The sequence below is a fragment of the Pleurodeles waltl genome, chromosome 8 (assembly GCF_031143425.1).
Source record: "Pleurodeles waltl isolate 20211129_DDA chromosome 8, aPleWal1.hap1.20221129, whole genome shotgun sequence".
Lineage (NCBI taxonomy): Eukaryota > Metazoa > Chordata > Amphibia > Caudata > Salamandridae > Pleurodeles > Pleurodeles waltl.
In genome coordinates this window covers 181,232,730-181,252,516 of record NC_090447.1, presented here as the reverse complement: position 1 = coordinate 181,252,516, position 19,787 = coordinate 181,232,730, and the positions used below count along the sequence as shown (strand labels likewise).

The window sequence follows — 19,787 nt, the reverse complement described above, 5'->3', positions numbered from 1 at the left end:
TAACGAACTCTCTGTACTGTACTCGTTCTTGTGTGGCTTCTCAGTTGGCCTCTTTATGTTTAAAGTATGGCCTTAGGGCCTGAAATGGTCGTACGCCTTCTGATTTAAACACTGCGCCCACATTTAAATAAGGTAGGTCCACAAGTGTCATTGATTATTTTTTGGTGGATGTTAGGTTGTGGCCTCTGCTAAAGGATATCAGGGTGGATCTACGATGTGAGAGCGATCACTACCCCCTGCTTCTTACTCTTTCTGGGGATGTATTTAGGAAGACATTTAATAATCGACACACAGCGGTTCCATCCCCATGTTTGACCAATTATTCTACAAGGGTTGGTTGGCCAAAGGTGATGTCTAACCCCTATTTGATACATGGGATTTACCGAAATGTTTATAGACAATTTGGCAGCTTATGAAGAACAGGACGCTAACGATATTCCTATACTTAGTATACATGACATTATGTCTCTAAAATTGCAGAGTTTTTATAAAAAGATTGGTTTTAGGCCCCATGGTGGGAAATCGGTTAGTAAAGGATGGTTTGATGAAGTCTGCTCCAGGGCGAAGTCTGGGTTAAAAACAGCAATTATGACTGGTCTCCTGGGGGAGATACAACAAGCTAGACGTATATGTAAGGAGACTATATTATGAGCAAAAAGATCTTGGGAAGATTCTATTTGGCGGGAACTATTTGGTGCTTCAAAATCAATTAACAATATGCTGTTTTGGGAACTGTTGTCTAAAAGACAAAGAGGGGGTAGGAGCAATATCAGGAATCACATACAACCAGAAAGTTGGGTGGATCATTTCTCCCGTCTTTGTTATACCTGAAAACGCCTTGGTATTTGATTCCCATGGCGGAGATCAGGTCTTCTCATTGATGTTGGATGTGAATCCTAGTATTGACTCATCAGGGGTGGGTGTCAACGCCACTCAGGATTATATTTTTTTCTCTATGGAGGAAACCCTTGATGCAATTAACTCACTTAAACCAGGCAAAGCTCCTGGGCCGGACAAGCACCCGGGAGATCTTTATAGATCATAACCAGTCATATGGTCCTGTACATAAATTTGATCTCGCATAAAATTGCTGCAGGGGACCAAATTCCGAGTACATGGAAAGGGGCCGAAATTATCCCTATTTATAAAAAGGGTAATGCAAATCTCCCAACCAACTATAGACCAATCAGCCTCATTGATAACTTACAAAAAATCTTTGCTAAACAACTTTTAGGGAGGCTAATTAGTTGGGTCCAAGATCATCAGATCCTCTCCCCACTCCAGGCGGGGTTCCGCCCAAAAACTAGCACAGTAGATCAGGTTTTTAGGCTGGCTGTTCTATATTGGAAATATGTAGCCCTTGCCAAGCAACATCTATATGTTGTTTTCGTAGATCTACAATCCGCCTTTGATTTGATCCCAAGAGAAAAACTGTGGGAAGTGTTGCACAGATTAGGAACCCCAGTTAACATAATTCAAATGCTAAAGCGGTTGCACCAAAACACATATGCGCAAGTGCGATGGGGTAATCAAGGTGAGCTGACTGAAAAAAATCACTATTCAAAGGGGAGTTCGCCAGGGCTGTGTGATGGCTCTGTTATTATTCACCTTATTTATTAATGAGGTGGTGCAGGCCCTGACGTCTTGTCAGAATGATGCCCCTTCCCTGAATGCTCAGGAAAGTCCCACTCTTCTTTTTGCTGATGACTCACTTGTTATTTCAAAGACACCAATGGGTCTACAAATTCTTGTTGACAGATTTAATTCATTCTGCAGGGATTACGGTCTGGAGTTGAATATCAGTAAACAAAACTGATGGTGTTCAATTCTGGACCTTGCAAGAGATGCACCATTAAACTGGATGGTGTCCCTCTAAGCAAGGTTAGTTCAATAGACTATTTGGGAGTGAGGTTAACAAGTAAATTATATTGGGAGGACCAGATTAGTAAAAGTGTGGGGCTTTTACAGCATAGAGCAGCATCTATCCTGAGCTTTTACAAAAGTTTGACTACAAAAGCTATATCTCCAGCTATTAAGATCTATGTGGCTAAGGCGCAGGGAGCTGCCGTCTATGGTGCCGGAGGTATGAGGATCCTCCAATAGTAATAGATTAGCTGTGGGCAAAAATAACCTTGCGAGAGCCTTGATTGCGTGCCCTCGCAGTACACCATTGATCCCAATGTTTCTCGACTTCTGGTTAAATCGAGTAGCTGAGTTAATTGCTTTAAGACCTCTATTATATTGGATAAGGATCTGGACTGTCCCTGAATTGGATATATATAAGATCTCACTCCTCGATTTATTAAAGAGACCAAATGCCGCTACTATTCCTTTGGTCAGACATGTGTCCAATTGGTTCCGCACCCTGGGTCTGGGAGATAATTGGGAGAATCCTCATAAATTTGAGAAATCCCATAAAATTGTTTTGAAATCTGTATACTGGTCTCATGTCAGGAATGATTATATTTGTCGTGAATCTCATGGTCGATTAGCTAATCTTTTTATTGATTTTAAGTGGTACCTGAGGTACGAACCTTATTTAGATACTATACCGACTTACTGGGCAAAGGCTTATATGCTAGATTTCGTTTTGGGACCTTACCGCTGATGTCTCTAACAAGTAGTTGGGGGTCATCTGTTACTCCTGACACATGCCCAGTATGTGGTGGCGCCCCGGAAACAGTCGAACATTTAATGTTCTTCTGTCCTCCTTATTCTTCTCCTCGGACAAAATGGATTTGTAAAAGTTGTCGAGAAATGGGGCTGAGTAAATGTAGTACTGCAATAAGGGTTTTAAAAAGCCATAGCTCTAATGTGTTAATTCTTGCAGTTAGTAAGTTTTTAGTGGCATCATGGCATATACGCAATTGTTCTGTAAATAAGGTCTCATGAAGATTGATTGGGTGGCCTGAGATTTTTAAGTATTTATTATTTATTTGCTTTTATTCAATGATTGTATAGGTTATAAAATGAGTTTTTAATGTATTGTGATGCTTTGATGGTTAATTGACCGAATACAACTTGTGTGGATTGACACCGCTAGCCAAGCGCCAGTCTACTCACACCACCAACCAGGCACCAGTCCAAACACATCACCATCACATTATTTTTAACAAAAAAAAACCCACAGACCTATTTGATGGAAAACCAACTACGACTACAAACACAAACAGGTTCAACTAAATACATCAAGCTACTACCAGCTGTGAAACCAAACAAACAATATAAACTGATACAGACCAATCTTTCAAGTCAGTCAGTTCACTTTTACGCTCACGGTTTCTCCCAATAAATCTGTTAAGTGTGGTACAATATAAAACATGCAAATGTAGCCCAGGATTAGAAGGACACTCAAGGCAGTCCACACAACTCTCCTTCCTTGTGCCTCTTCGGGCACAGACTCTACATCTCCTGCAGGGAAAGTTGTGTTTTTGGGCATGGGAGGAATGTAATCACAAAAGTGGTGATCTTTCAATCTAACCACATCCTCCACTACTCCATCTCTAGGAACACTTGCCTGCTCCACTACAATAAAGCTGCCTATCACAGACTTGAAACTGAACAAAAGTCATCTTTGAATCTGCAGAACAATACTTGAATACAACAGAAGCATTGAAGGTTGCTAAGTTAAACAAATGACTAGCCAACTTCTTATACCAAATGTAAACTTTACAAGCATCACTGTAAGGCCTTATCCTCTGGTCTACTCTATCTATACCACCCATGTACTTATTATAGTCTAAAATGAACACAGGTGTGTGTGCTTCAGCAACCTGACCCCCAAACAGTCACAGGTGAAATACTTTCATCTTGAATAATTGTCAGCATACAAGCTCTTTAAGGTATTCTTTACTGTTAGGCTGGTTTGTGCCACAAGCAACAGTGTCCAATTTGAACAATTCCTTGAACAACTGCACACCAATTTAGAAGTTATCCATATGTAAATTGTGACCTTTGTTAAAAAGTCCTCTACCAAGTTCCCACACAATTTTCTCATTGACTCCCAAAGTGGACAAACAACAGGGAGGGTTAGAACAATCCCTACTAGTTTACACCCTGAAATTATAGACATATCTAGTACTACTCGCAGACAGCATGTACATCTTAATTCCATAACGTGCTAGGAATGTGCTGACTAAACCCCAAACGGCCCTTGAACAGGACCAAAGGTTCATCCATAGCTATTTCTTTCCCTGGAACATAGATTTCTGAAAAGTGATCAACAAAATGATCAAAGACAGGCCAAATCTTGAAGACGTGGTCACGACCAGGATGATCTTGTGGCAATATCGAAGCATTATCAACAAAATGCAGCATCCGAAGCTGAAGCAAATACTGATCAAAACTGGTTTCCGGAAATATAGCCGTTGCCATCAAGGGACTAGTAGACCAATATGAAGACAGCGACTGGTTCCTTATCAACCCCATCAAAAAAGTTAAAGCCAAGAACTTCTTCAACTCATCCAGATTTGTGGCTAGCTCTAAAGTGGGTCTCAAGTATGGCACTGTTGCCACTCAACTACTGTTCAGCATACAAATTAGTCTGATCAACAGTCCCATACAAAAATACATCATCCATAAACAACTGAAAGAAATTTATAGGCAAAAGGTTTTCAGTATTCAGCCTACACCCTGCGGCACCAGTAAAGGCAGGCGACACAGCCTGCGCCATGTTTGGGGCAACCCAGAGTTCAGCATTTTCAGTGGGAAGCCATTCTGCCCTAGGCTGCAATCTAGATGCCTCCTGCTGCACTATTGGCATATCCATGTCCTCCTCTAAAAAAGGACCTTCCTCTCCACTTAGTGGCTTCATCATCAGATGATTCCTCTTGGACAGAAAATTCACTGCCATACTCTTGGGCTTCCTCCTCTGCCTCTGATGTCAGTCTCGGAACCATAGTCAAAAGAAGATTCCTCTGCTGAGTTGTAATCCTGTGGCTAGCCATAATACTTACTAATAAAAGTAACACAAAGAAGTTAACATTACCCAACACAAAATAAGCAATAAACAAACTGTGGCTTTATCGAATGGAAAGTAAAACTACTGGCATATAGTAATCTGGAAGGAAAAGTCAATCAATACAAAGCACAAAAAGACCTATATGCTCAATAACTATACAACTCAGTTGCCAGAGACAGCTAGACTGAGGATCACCTGGACTTACTCTGCACAGACAAAGCAAGCACCAACGATATCCCACTGGAAAGCAAAAACAAAAGAAAACTACGCACAAGACAACACGATACACATCTTGCACAAATCCAAAGAGGCTTTTACACACAATATAAATATGCTGCAATAATTACGCCATTCTAAGAAAACGCACTCATGCAGGGCAATGACATTCATTTGAAGAAAACGGTACAAAAAACGTTTTCTTAGCAAACACATGCAGCTATAAAAATTGCAAGCAGGAGTCGCCACCTAGGAAATCAAAATGTTGTACAAAAAGGAGAAATAAAACATTACAATAGCAAATGCAAATAATGACAAGAAATAAAACAATTAACATTATAAAACACCATTAAGTCCCAGCTTGGGGGCAGATCAGCATCTGAAACGTCTGATCTGCCCTCGAGGGCACAAAGCAAAGGCAAATAATTGCCACCCTAAAGGGGAGTGACTCGTACCCCAGCCAAACACCACTTCAGACCAACCACCACCGTCCAAATACCAGCCACACACATTGCCTGCCAGAAGCCAGTACTCGCACACCGCCAGCTAAATCCCAAGCTCAAACACACTCTCAGCCGACCACTAGTATACACACAGCCAGCCAAACTCCAGTACACGCCGACCGTAAGCCGAGCTCTAGTTCACTCACACACAGAAACTTTCCCTGGTGTCTAATGGTTTTCTGTCCTCTTGGGGGGCAGATGTCCTAGAAATATGGCTGATCTGCTTATGGGGTGCGGGTGTGGGGTGTGTGTGGGGGGGGGGGCGGAAGGGGGGCAGAAAATGGCCAAAATATTGCCCCCATAATGGGGAGCGCCCCTTGCCCAAGGATCAGCTCCCCAACATATAACTCAAGAAAATCCATGGTGTCTAGTGGCTTTCTGCCCCCGTGGCAGATGGGACTAAAAATATTGTTGATCTGCCCCCCAGGGGCCAGAAACGGCCAAAACAATATCCACATTATTGGGAGCAACCCTTGCCCAAAGGACCGCTCTCCTACACAAAATATCTACAAAAAACAATCTCTGGTGCTAGTTGGTGCATTACTGCTACACTAGTGCAGCCCCACCTGCGATCGCGCAGCAGGAATGCACTGCAAAGAGACATTGGGGGAAAGATAAAAATGTTATTTTCCCCCGGATGCATATTTGCACACTCCCAAAAAACTCACCTCCTTCTCTGCACAGCGCTAGAAGCAAATGGCTTCCAGCAACTCTGGCCTGCTCTGATCACGTCTACGTGCGGCTTTCGCACTGCCATCAGATCACATTGGGAGGGGGCGGGGATGGCAACGGAAGCGCTTTTTGTGCCATCCCTGGTGGGGACATGTAGAGGGGCGACCCATGGGGGAGAGCACCAACGCTTCCCCCGTGGTGGGTGCTAGGATGGCTTGGAGCTGTCCGCAGCACACACGCACCGGTTAAAGGGTTAAGAAATATGACACCAGCTTATAAAAATAGACTGTATTTTTATAAGAATTTAGACACCAAAACGAAAAAGGTCCACCAGAGGGTTCCATAGATTTGGAAGTTACAAGAAATAAAAAATCAGAGCATTTTACTCAACAGAGAACAAGCATTGGCAAATTCCCAAAATAGGGGACACACAAATATTTTTTGAGGAAACGTTGGGCAAGTGTAAATGGGGTTGAATAGAGTTACTTGGAGTGACCAACTCCAGCAGGGAGCTAGACACGGGGAATAGAAAGGTCCTCAAACAGTGACCTCCACAGGAGAAGCAGTATTTATGCAGTTCCAGGCACTTTATCCATGTTGCGTTGGATTCCTATTGAGTGGCTTTGATGCAAGGAATGAAGAACGCTTAAGATGGTCCAGGGATGCTGTGGATTCATAGTGGTCGATGGGGGTCTTCCTACTGCAGGTATTCCTCGGTCGACGAAAGTGGTGTGGCTATCCTGGTTGCGGGTCGACATCCCATGAGGCCCTCTTCAGTCTCGTCAAAGTCTAGTCTCCACTGGACTACCAGTCGCCTGGTGTCGTGGTCACTGACCAATCCTATGAGGGTCCCAGCAATTCTCAAACAGTGTTCCTGGGCTCAGTGAACTTTGGTGCAACCCTGTGCCGTGATGATAGCGACTAGAAGTCTTTGAGCTACCAACCTGCCACAGCAGGCTTCTCCAGCTATTGTGTCTCTGTGCTGCGAACAGGAGGCCAGTTGGCCAGCCCTTCTACTCTCTAGACTTTGCTGGGTTATGGAGATAGATGACTTCTCCTTGAGCAGGACACGGAAGGCACAGTTCCTCTCTTTGCTATATGCAGTCCTCGACGATGCAGCCTCTCTTTGCTAGTCCTTCATTGCAGCAGGGTAGTCCTCCTTCGGTCCTTCTTCAGAGTCAGTTGAGACTAGATGTAGAGGTGCCAGGGGTGCCCACTTTATGCTCAGAAAATGCCCCCTGGGCAGGATATGATTGATAGCCAATGGGTTACCAGTTGTCCAACCACCTAGTGACCTCTTTCTGTTGAGTGTGGCACCTGGACATCCCAGGATGCACCATTCTGCCCACTCCCAAGCTAGCGAGGTACCTCTCTCATTGTGGGGACTTCACTAGCCCATCCCTGGGTTGTGGCTATCTCAGGGCTATATCCTGGAGAAACTGGTTTCACAACTGATTTCCCCGCTATGTTTCAAAGGGTGCCAGGTTGAATGGAAAGAGTCCAAAAAGTTATTCTCCATGATATGGTTGCAACCAAGACCTTCTCCTATTTACATTACAATTCTCTTATGACTTTTCTCAATGCCATTACAAAGACCCTTTGGAGATATCTTCAAATCACCCTGCCCTTCCTGGACCTAAGCCAGCTTTCCATGTTAAGACAGTTTCTTATTTTTAGTGACTACAGGAATTGCACATCGTTGCACACAAGATAAGCTTGATGCCTCAGTTCTCTGCATCTACTACACAACTTCTAATCCTGGCATCCATGTTGTGCAGAGTTGATATGTTCTTTGCCAAATGGGCATTACTGTTTGAGACATTGCAACTTTTGGTGTATCTAAAAGAACAAAGATGCCTAACTATGTCAAATTGGGAAAAATGTGGAAATGTTCTGGAAGAGATAGCCTGACAATAAAGGGCCTGAAGGAAAATGTGTACTTCATTTTTAATTCCGTACAGCTGTGCTAGGTAAATGAAAATGGCCACGTTTTCAGTTAGAAAGGTTACATAAACTGGAAGCCAATTGAAGGAACATAGACATCAGACCAAATGTCACCCTCCCCAAATTCCACATCTACATAAAGGTAGAAAGAGGATCATAGTAGGGCAACTAAATATAGTTGCCTTCTGGGTAGAATGTTCTAAAACGTGTTTCTGGCCAGCTTTTAAGGATTGCAGATGCTAAAACAAGTTAAGGCCAAAGCAAAGTGGATGTGTCCACTAACATTCACATACTAGGGAAAATTCCACTATTCCTCTTTAAGGTTCTGTTCAATGAATAAGATCCCACAGTAGCAAGTTCCAACAACCATTGGTTTGGGAGGAGTCCAGGAAATTGCTGTCATTTTAGAGTATGATCCCCTTTGTCAGGCCGGGAAATGTTTGCATAGCGATTGGAAAAGGGTGCATGGGAGTTTACAATGTTACGGGGATGCCAAGAGGGCAGTTGTTTAGCAGGAATGCTCGAGCGCAGCAGATGGGCACAAAGATGGCAAAGGTGCACACTCATGATCAGGCAGTAAGGAGGTCTCAAAGGAGATAGTAAATAGAAACAAAGACACCAATGTTGTGACATTACAAGGACCCTCGTTATACATGAAGCACAGAGATGACTTAGGGAAGCGAAAAGATAGTTCAAGAAGCACAGTTTGAGCAATGAAAACATTAATGTCAAGCAAATGCAAGAGGGTTTGCCACAGGATGACCTAGGGGTCCAGGGGTGGCCTTGAGTAAGGGTGACAATGGACATGGAAATGACAATTAGAAGTGTCGGTACCGAGAGAGGTGGAAAAGGGGCACAGAGATGGTGAAGGAGGTGCAGATTACTAAAGTAAAGATTAGCCAACGTAGTGCCTAGATAAATTATTTGTTGGTAGAGATCTTCCAGTAAGGAGTTGCCATCTTTCTTATATTTGTGAGTTTATAGCTTTTTATATTAATATTGTTATAGTTATCTTTCTTACACTCCCACAGTATAAAAATGTGAACAAAAAAGAAAGCAATAAAAGAGCTCTTCAAGAAAAGTTTTAAAATGTTGGTTAGGAAGTACTTGTTATTTTTTTTTATTAACCCATTGCTGTTCCTGCTCAACCAGCTTAATTCTATGTTCTTCTCAAAACTTTCCCAGTCACTAACACTCTAAAATACATGTTAATACTAAATATGTTAATATGTGCAGTTTCTTCTCCTATCCTTCCACTCAAACTGCTCAACTTGTAATGTGTTTCAGAAAGAATGACTAGCATGTGATACTCGCTATGTTTGAAATGGTTCTTGATGTTAATTGATGTTGTAACACCTCTCTGCTCCTGTTTTCAGGTGGTTCGAAATCAAAACATCAACAAAACACAAAAGGTCCACTTCTTCAGTGCAAATGTTTTAAGTCAAATTGCTTCACTTTACCGTTGGGATGGGATTGTGGATGTCAGCACAGATGATGTGAAGGTAAGGTAACCTTTATAATGCAGAGCCAAATATTCACATGGATATGAAACTGCTGCATGAATGACATGCGAGTGAGCCGAAGATATTTGTCTAATGACATCATTATGTAATGCTCAAACCAAAAGCATGTCCAAAACAAATCTCCTAGAGCAAACAAGGGACTGGAAATGTTGGTTTTAAAATGAGATGAAGGTCATTGTCACTGTGTATTTTTTTTAGTATAAACTGCAATTGTTTTAGCACATGACAACTAATTGTGTATGGATTCCTCGTTAGATTTTGGCACTCAGAGGATATTGAGAAATTATTACAGTACCTTGTGTAATCTCTGCAGCATAGATACTCAACAATAGTTTTCAGTGGCAGTGGGTGAGATTATCAGTGTCAGGGCCTATGGGACAGACAGTACGTCTGTAAAAGCAATCACAGGGGGGCAGATTAACTACATTTTGCAGTGAGAATTTAAGAATTATGTTAGCACTCCAGAGCAGAGGATTTGACAGGGGACCATAGACTGTAGCTGTCTAATGGTTATTCCCTTATGTACTTAGGGTGTCCTTCATAATATTGGGCACAAACAGCACCCTATTTTCAGTGACTCGAATCTGAGTAAACACTTGTGAAAAAACATTCTGTAGAAAAAGTATAATGTTACTGATAGAAGTTGAACTAACAAACTCACACTTGGGCCACTTGATCTAGAAGTCAGTGAGAGCAATCAAATATTTTTTAAGTGCATTAGGTGGACATAGGTCCCACAAAATTAATAGGTAATTTTTCCCAGGCTTTGTCAAGAAATTGTAGGGGTTTAGTGATGTGTTTTATGATGACTACACCTTTGTTTATTGATTGAACACACTCAGAACATGCACCTGTGTACAAATTCATATCACTGACCATGCCTGGCCAACGACCATTATGTTGGTTGTTTTTTAGTAGTTGTACTGCCAAAATGGCCTTCATGTGCCAGCGCAACAGGTCTGTGCTTTATACCTAAAAGTGGTACCACTTTTGGCAAATACCCTGAGAATTCCCTCAAAGTCTGTCATACAAATCACTAAATTATATACTGTTTCATCCTTTGGAAGCCACATTTACAGTCACCAAAGCCTTCTATTAATCAATAGAAACTATTTCCTTTATTTTACCTATATTGCCCACCATCATAAAATAAACTTTACACCTTTCCTCCTCCTTACACTTAGGAGTAGGCATATGAGATTTAAAAAAATCTTCATATGCATTATTTCATTCACTAAAAAAGCACACATTAAAGTTGTACTCCTCCTGTAAACTGAGTAATAAATGTACTACAAGCTAGCCATTCACCTTCCTTTTTTTTGCCAATCAAGTTGGAAACAACAGTTATGGTCCATGTCAAGAATGAATTCAGCGACTCAAAGGAAAGTTTTAAAATGTTCTACTGCCCACCCACAAGCTAGGGCTTCTCTTTCTGTTGTAATATAATGCACTTACATGCTGCAAGATCCTAGATCTAAACACTGTAGTGTTTTCCTTCTAATTAATAACATGGCTTAGCATCGCCCCAGCCCCTGCAAAGCTACCATCAACTGTGAGTATGCACTGGGTATGAACAATATACTGTTTATTTACAGAAATGTGAGTTATGTTATTTACTGAACAAAAAAACTTTCTTACATAATAGTTTTTTTATCATTTCGATTGACACCTCAAATACTTTTAAAAATATTTTTTATTTTAGTGTCAGTCATGATCACAAAATATTGTTACAATCTTATTAAACAGAGATAATTGAGAATGATAGGAGCCGCAGGATATGCTACTCAATAAAGACACAGAGAAACAGAAAAGAAAACAGTAAGGGTGGGGACAAAATAAGCAATTCTAGAACACTGCAATTCAGCACCAATTAGGGCAGGGTCCGATCCTTTGGAAAAGTTTAAGGGCATTGGGGCCTCTAGCCTTAGAAATACCCCATTCAAATTGATTTATTTGACAAAAAGGTGGCCACCACTCTAGCACCTTTTGGAGCTGAACAGTAATAATTATGATCAACATCAGTGAAGTTTGGCTGGGGTTGTGCTCAATTTTGTAAGCCAACATAATCTCCCTGATGCATAGAAGAGAACAATGTCCCAAACGGAATATAGGGTGAACAACCTCCAAACAATATTCCTGGAGCACAGGGCAGCTGGCAAACAGATTTGCAATATCTGCTGCAGGGAATCCGCATTTAGGACAGCGAGTCTTGTCCGAGCTGTGGACATGGAAAGTCAATGAAAGGTTTCGATTAGAGCACTATACCAGTTTTATGGTGCTTACAGCACTGATGATAACTCACTGCTGGCCTTCAAATGGAGTAGGGTGCTCAAATTAGGCATTCTCCCAGATGAGATCATGAGCACCTTCGAGGTTATTGATTGTTCTGTCCATTCTGTCAGCTTAAAGCTACAGCAGTTCAAGACTATCTCTATGCTTTATTACACCCTGAAGGATCTCTAAATGGACACTGCAAATCCCATCACAAATAATATTCTCAAAGACCTAAAAATAACATAAGTTGACGTTTGTGTGCATTATTTGGTGCTTCCATAATTAATAATAATACCTTTTTCTTAGGTTGTTACCACTTCCAAAGACATTAAATCATTTTGACATTTTACTTGTCAGAAATTTGCTCGGGCCACCTTCGGAGACACTGTATATCGAAGATGGAGGGCCTTCATTTCATCCTCATATGCCTGGAGGGCTACCTGAGTCTAGCAGTTAGTAACAGCAGAGTCTTGCATCCCCCTTGGAGTTGCCTTCTGAGCAAACCAAGGGGTTCTGTTGGACGCAACCACTCCTTCATTGTCATTGACCTTTTGTAATATATTTATTTTAACTTCTGATGCAGTCTATTTTTTAACACTTTCTTGAGAACGGCAACTAATTCTTCCATAGATTAATCACCCCAAAAAATACTCTAATCCCTCCTTCTAAGTATGTTATGATGTTTCTTTGCAAACTATATTTTTGCGGAAATACTTTTGACATTATTTTCAACTTAATCTTCAAAGTACAGAAACACATCTATGTTGCTCTCTCCAGAAGCCATACCATTTCCATCTACCACATTTAATTTTACCCTGAGCAACTTCTTCCACTGTGTTTTATCAAATACAAAAAATAATTGGGGACCTGGTTTCTGGTTTTGAAGAGACTTTGTCAAGTAAAATTGAATACATTTGTTTTCCTACTTACCTGTCTACCTTACTGTGAGCTCTAGGTTACCAGATCCTAAATTGTTGTCCTTACTCTGCTTTTGCATGCTTCCTACATTATTTGTTCTGCTGGAAAAAGACTCATCTTCACATTAGGTCGATTTCTCATGCACTTTTTACACTGTTTATACGAAGTAGGGCAACTTCATGAATTGGCAAGATTCATCCATGAATCACATCTATAACTATTTCCAACTACCTTGCTATTATTGTCTTATTTCTTTCACTATCAGGAGTATTATAAACTATATTGATCATGTCCTGTGAAACATTAATATATTTTTTCTTCAGTTCTTTCCATGCTCGCATAGACTGTTCTACTGCTTCATAAATACTAATCATCTCCAAAGTCAAATTTGGACTGCCTGAATATTTTTACTAAAACAATGATTGATCAGTTGATCCCATATGTACTGATCCAGTCATTCCACAAACTCTCATGAAGCAGTGAGAATTTTGTAAGCAGCAACGTAACTGTCAAAGGTCACATGAGCACTTTGCTGCAGAGTAAAAACTGTATGCTGCTTACTAAAGTACTTGGCTTGTATTGAAAATTATGTTGAACCCCTTGTATGACATCTTGATGTTTGCCATCCTTTCCGAACTGTGAGGTATTACATACCACTACACCCTCTAAACCAAGGCAGTTAAATAAAGTGTGTCTTTTTCTGTTTTACTCTTGGGGCAGCTAAGTAATTCTCAGGCATTCTTAGCCATTGTTTTCATTCCTGGTTTATATGCTCTTGGTGGAGCAGGTGGAGTTAGAGTTTGTAAGGTAGCACAATACATGTTTACAAGTGAAACAAAACAATAGGGTTATAGAATATTTTTCTTACTCCATATAGATCAGTGCAGAAATTTGTTTCACATGTGTTTTATATAGATTATATGTGGGAGTGGTACATAAAGCTGCAAAAGACAAACTGAAAAATGTAATGTGTTATAGTGTTGATATAATTCAATAATTTTGACTTTAGTATGCGAAAAGTAGAGTAATTGCACATAGTATGTGTGAACAATATATAAATACACAATAAATCTTACGGGTAAGAAAACAGAAATGTGTTTGTGTACCACCAGTGAATAATACTCACTGAGATCCGTTAACTAATCTGTAGTGCAATATGAACCTTGCAGCATGTTTGTTCTGTACTGATTGTAAATCACAGAAGAAAGATGTTCACAGCAGTTGGATGGTTTGTGTCACCACAGTATTTTGGCTGCGACTTGCAGGTCAAGGCCTTCAGGCGCTTAAAAAGTACAACTCTGCTTTTCAAGATATACTTGAAACATGAGTGTGCCACCGAAGGGCTGTCACTCTATATTTTACAATTAATGTGCGTTACTGAAAAAAAGAACAGTCCGGGATTGCTCCTCCATTCCAACATTTTTGAGTTTTGATATCCATGTTACCTAAGAAGAATGCTCAAGATGTGGATTACAAAATTACACCCACCCACATTGAAATGCATAGTAACAACTGCTGCACCCTCCACTCTGCCGATCAGGTTGTCGTTCCAAAACAAAGCGCTCAAAATGCAACTAGCAAGACCAGCTTGCTGATGTGAGTCCACACATGTACAGTTGCACAAATGGGAAATGGGAACCCTAGCAAAAAGAGAGGTGCAAAGTGAAAGCTGTCAGAACCTCAGGTGGACAGTAGTCTCCCGAAAGACCAAAACTAATTGCAAAATTGACTAATGCTGAACATACAGAAATTGAGGTAACACAGATTAATGTGGAAATATAGAAGCCCATACAGTACCCAGTTGAGCTTTGACAATACTGGCACTGAGTGACCAAAGGTCAGCTCATGTTCTTAGAACATCATGACAGGTGGCCACCGGCTGAGGACAGTTACCTTCAACGTAAAAGAATTGCAATGCACCATAATGATAAATAGATTAATGATAAATAGGCACAAGAGAAGGAGTAGGAAGCTTAAGAACTAAATCTGCAGAGGAAATAACGATGGCCCAGTAAATTAATATTCTCTGCTGTTATGTGCAGTGACCTATAGGGCATAAGTTTGAATCCTTGCAATGCAGACTCAGCTTTCCATCATTCCAAGGTCTGTAAGTTGGTTAATTAGATTTAAAAATTGTATTTGTTATTTATTTATAGTGCTGTAAAATGTGCATATGGAATGGACAAGATCACAGATATTTTTGCTGCTGACAATTAGAAATTGTTTCGAATGATGGTCATCACAAACAGGCCAACTATAAACTTCTCTCGGACAGGTTTAGGATGGGATGGATTACCATGGTCAAAAGCCTTCTTGGCACCCTGTGTGAGCAAGAACAGGAGAGTTCCTTATGTGGGGTTCTTGAAGGGGTTTAAATGTTTCTACAGATATTGTAAAAAATTTGATGATTATCAACGAAGGGTGCATGGTCAGAATGAATCAGTTGGAGATGAATAGGATCAAGACCCTTAGCCAAACCCTTTGAATATATTTAGAATAAATGTTGTCATGATTTTGGGAAGCTTTTGGGCAGTTTGATGCAGGAAGACGCTGATTTTTGTTGAGCATTGGGTCAGGGAGATAGTATAATCTACGATTGTTTGAGATGTTGTCTCTTTGTCCAGGAAATGATTAACAAGGTTCAGGAATTTGTAAAAGTGTTTTTATAGATTTTTAGTGTAAAACCTCTGGGTTATGTTGTTCGGCATAGAGTCAGTAGCCTGCTTGGTTTTCCTATGTTATTGGATATTTCTAATTTTATGCGTATTTATGTGGTGACATCATGCAGCTGTAGATTGTGCAGGTATGATTTGTCCTGTTCCACCGTAGAGTATAAAAAAAAATGTGTGTATGTGTATATATATATATATATATATATATATATATATATATATATATATATTCTGTTGTAATCTTTCATGGCAGCATGTTTTCTCTTGTATCAAGAAGCATTTGTGGTGATGAGTTTGCAGAGTATGTAATTAGTTGTGTATAGTCTAAAGATGGAGCCTCTTAGCCTCAATATTTTAATAGTAGAATGGTTTAGTATTTAAATACCTTCACTGACCTTTGCAGAATCAGTTTGCTCTAAAGTTAGATTTTTGCTACTGTCTTAGAGCACTTATCAGCATTAAAGGGCTATTTATTTGCTGGTTATAACCACATTAAAACAACAATCTAATACAATGATAAATAAACCTTATAAGACTAGAGTGACATTGAGCCTCCAGATTTTCCCTGGTTGGCAGTACATTAATGTCACATTTAAAAGTGACTAAAGTTTAGTCATAATGCAGTATGTGGGAAATCTCGGATCTTCTGCATGTTTCCCATAAGGTGGATGTCCTTCTGTGATAAATTATAATTGTAAGCACACAATTACGTTTACTAGTACAGTGTTGTAAAGACTGGAAGTTCATTATCATATATGTCACTAGATCATATTTATTGTTTGTTGAGTCTAAATTTTAGTGCAATAATAGTTACACAGAAACATTAGCCAATAGTACAGATCAGCAGGGACACGTTTCGTCCTCCAAATGAAATCTTCTCAAGGCTGAAAAATAATGACAAAATTGTATTTGTATAAAGTGCATCTGACAGTATATAACATTTATAACTGTGACCAACACCTATTTGTGATCAGAAATTGGAAAAGTGCCCCTAAATTCAAATCATGAGGGTTACAAATTTCCCAAATATAGGTACAGTTCTTGTATGGTAAAATAAATTTGCAAGCATCTCAAAAAATAATTTGGGGCATTAAGTAAAGTGATGTTGGAGAATTCATAATGAATGCAGGGAAATTTAAAGAATTTATACCAAAAATAAATTGAATTGAGAGTCAAAAATTGGTCGAGTTGGGCACTACAGAAGTGCTAATGAATCACCATAAAGCTAATTATCGATGTCAAAGTGTTGCAGATGGGTTCTGCCCACTTAGTCCACCTGGAGGTTTTGCTTTTGACCTTTATTGTGGGAGAGTCTCACTACTTGAGCCACACTCACTGTAATTTCATGGTAATTTACTTGAATGCCAATGTCTGCCCTTTAGGATAAAACCACTGCGGTGCAGCTAGGGTAAGGGGCACTGGACTGTTTACAGGTGAACATGTGTACACAGTCATGGAAGGCTATTGTAATGTGCAGCCCAGCAGTTGCGCAAAGGTGGCCTGGTGCAGAAGAGGCTCTGCAAGGGTAGATGCTGATCTGGGTAAGCCTAATAACATTACGGGACATTTATAGATAGGTCAGTGGGGTTTACTGGAAAATCTGTAGTGCTTTCACTGTATTATACGTATAGCTGAAATCTGCCTTAGAGTGCACATTCGCTCCACTGAGGTTTATACAGTCCATCTATGTGTCAGAATGGGGTAAAACAGGCACTCCTGTTTCTTTTTTCAGGTTCCGGTAACATACATGTAGGTGTTATGGATAATCAAGAATTATCATATTTCTCTGGCTCAGCTCATAATCCGATTCCAGGTGTTTGTCCCTCCTGTTGGGCCAAGTTAATTCCCCTCTGCTGGGGACCTAATGTCTCCCCACACAAAAATCAATTATCAGTAATTGACTCAGTTCCTGAGAAGAAAGAGGTGAGGAGGAAATCTGCATCTGATAATTAGCTACCATACAGCACCTGGGTTGGGTCAGCCCAAGCCTACTGAACAAAGAAGACAGCCCAGACATTTGGAGCCAACACAGTTGGGCCTCTCTTTTAAAGTTTTGGTGGAAAGGTGTTGGGCAGTGATGTCAGCTAGGGGTTGGACCTGAGGCCCTTGGAGGAGCCCTTTACAAACTTGATGGAGCCATTTTGATTGTCCCAGAATGCTGTGCAGGATGGCTGCGACCTGATGTAGCATCTTAGGATTGACCAGGGGTGCCTGGCCACAGGGAGAGTCCGTGAACTAGACCCTGGACCTGAAAGGTGACAACAGCAGAATCAGGGACAGCTGGAATCAGAAGCCATCTGGTAGCCTGGATAGACTAAGTTCTTTGTCTGCAGCTGACCCCAGGTCTAGATAGGTCTCCCTAGGTCCATTGATGCTGGCCATCCATACCCGCAGTTGGGAGAATATTTGGACATCATTGTCACCCCAAGTACCCTGCAAGACAGCCAGGAATCTCTGGGGCTTGGGAATGTGGACAGTAGGTTGCTTTGCTGGCAGCAAAAAGGCTGCACAAGTGTCCCCCCGCAAGCAGGGGAGGAGCACCAGGAGCCAGGAGCGAAGACTGGCTCAGGGAGCTGGCACATTCAGCTCCCAGCAGTGTGCACCTTTTAGAGCCCCAGAGGCTTGTGGAAGAGGCCAGAGCCAGGAGTAAAATGATCCCAAGAAAGCAAAAATTGGCCCTTCATGGCCCAAGATATGCTGCTGTAAAGATTTGACCTTTTGCTTGAACAGCGAGTGCATGTCGCTGAATACTTTATTCGGAGTAATTTGTCAGTAATTATTGAGAAATATAGCAATGCTTTTAATAATGATGATTGTATTTAAACATGGTTATGGATTCCATTGGTTTGTGACAGGGCTTAATTTGTGCTTGTTGTTTTCGGTGCGGAGCACCAACACTTATTTCTGGAGGCCGGCGCTTAGTTTTCGGTCTCAAGCATTTACTGCAAGCAAAAGACACGTGGGAAAGACGGAAGAGAAAAACGAAAAAGCATCAGAAAGGGGAAAAGCAGTAAGGTGTCAGAGTGAGCTGAAGGGGCATGTAGTGGCTATAAATGGATTGAAGAGGCCCGAAGTGGCTTCAGGATGACGCTGCCCCAGTATTAGGTGTTCGCACTTTTAATTGCAGCAGCCGCGTGTTTAAGAGGAGAGCTTTGAGCACTGGGACCTTATTATTTACAAATTAAGCACTGGTTTGTAATGATGATGTCCCAACGTGGTTATTGTTTTGATTAAGGTGGTGACCCTTTGACAGAGCCAGTAGGCTTGCTCTTTTTTATAGTAATGTGATTCTAGAATGTCACCAAACATATCTCATCTACCTGATGCATATATTTAGAAACAACTATGTAATATTTATTATTGTATGTGTAATAAATAAACTTTTCCTTTTCGAAACAAAAGACAGTCTGGGCAGTCATTTAATTGAGTAGTGTTCTTGTGGCCGGTCGTTGGAGATTCCTAGCCAGCACAATGGGTTACTAAGTTCACAGTAAGGATACAATTGTGGACCTATTTTTGGTGCAGGACTGATATCCTGCCTAGCCACTAAACCATTTTTTAAAACAGAAAATAAGAACCACATTGACACAATAATGCAGTGGAGGATTTAACAAAGCCATATTTTGGAGGTCAGGTTTTAAGATTGTCTTGCTGGTGTGGATCATTAATGGCATGGAATTCACATATAAGAGTACAGTGGTACTTGATCCGCCAGATATGGCTATTCCTTGTAATGAAGGTGCAAATAATACCTATGTAAAACAATCGCCAGACCAGACTCATGTTATTTAAGGACTAAAGTTGAGGTAACATTGTAAGACAACATTATTCCATAGAACGTATGAGTAGCTTACTAGGCCGTAAAGAGCAACAGGCTGAAGTGGGGGCACTAACCTAATCATGCCCATGTTAAGACATAAAAAAAAAAAAAGCTGACATTTTGGTGCTTCTAGTTTAACACACTGCTGTAATGGAAAAAGAATTGTAGCATAAGTTTGTCACAGCGTTACATTAGAGGCCATATTGTAAGAGAGAACCTGTACAGGAGGGTTGACTTCGAATTAAAGAGCGGTTTGGGTGCCATGCTTGTAGTTAAAAAAATATA

General features: G+C 40.8%; 1 protein-coding gene across 1 annotated transcript in view; it reads left to right on the top strand.

The window, feature by feature from the left end:
- Nucleotides 1-19,787, top strand: part of URB1 (URB1 ribosome biogenesis homolog) — a 683,114-nt gene that overhangs the window by 71,597 nt on the left and 591,730 nt on the right. The window contains exon 7 of the mRNA XM_069204026.1: nt 9,672-9,797. Coding sequence (XP_069060127.1) covers nt 9,672-9,797 — 126 coding nt within the window. The remainder of the gene's footprint in view (nt 1-9,671; nt 9,798-19,787) is intronic.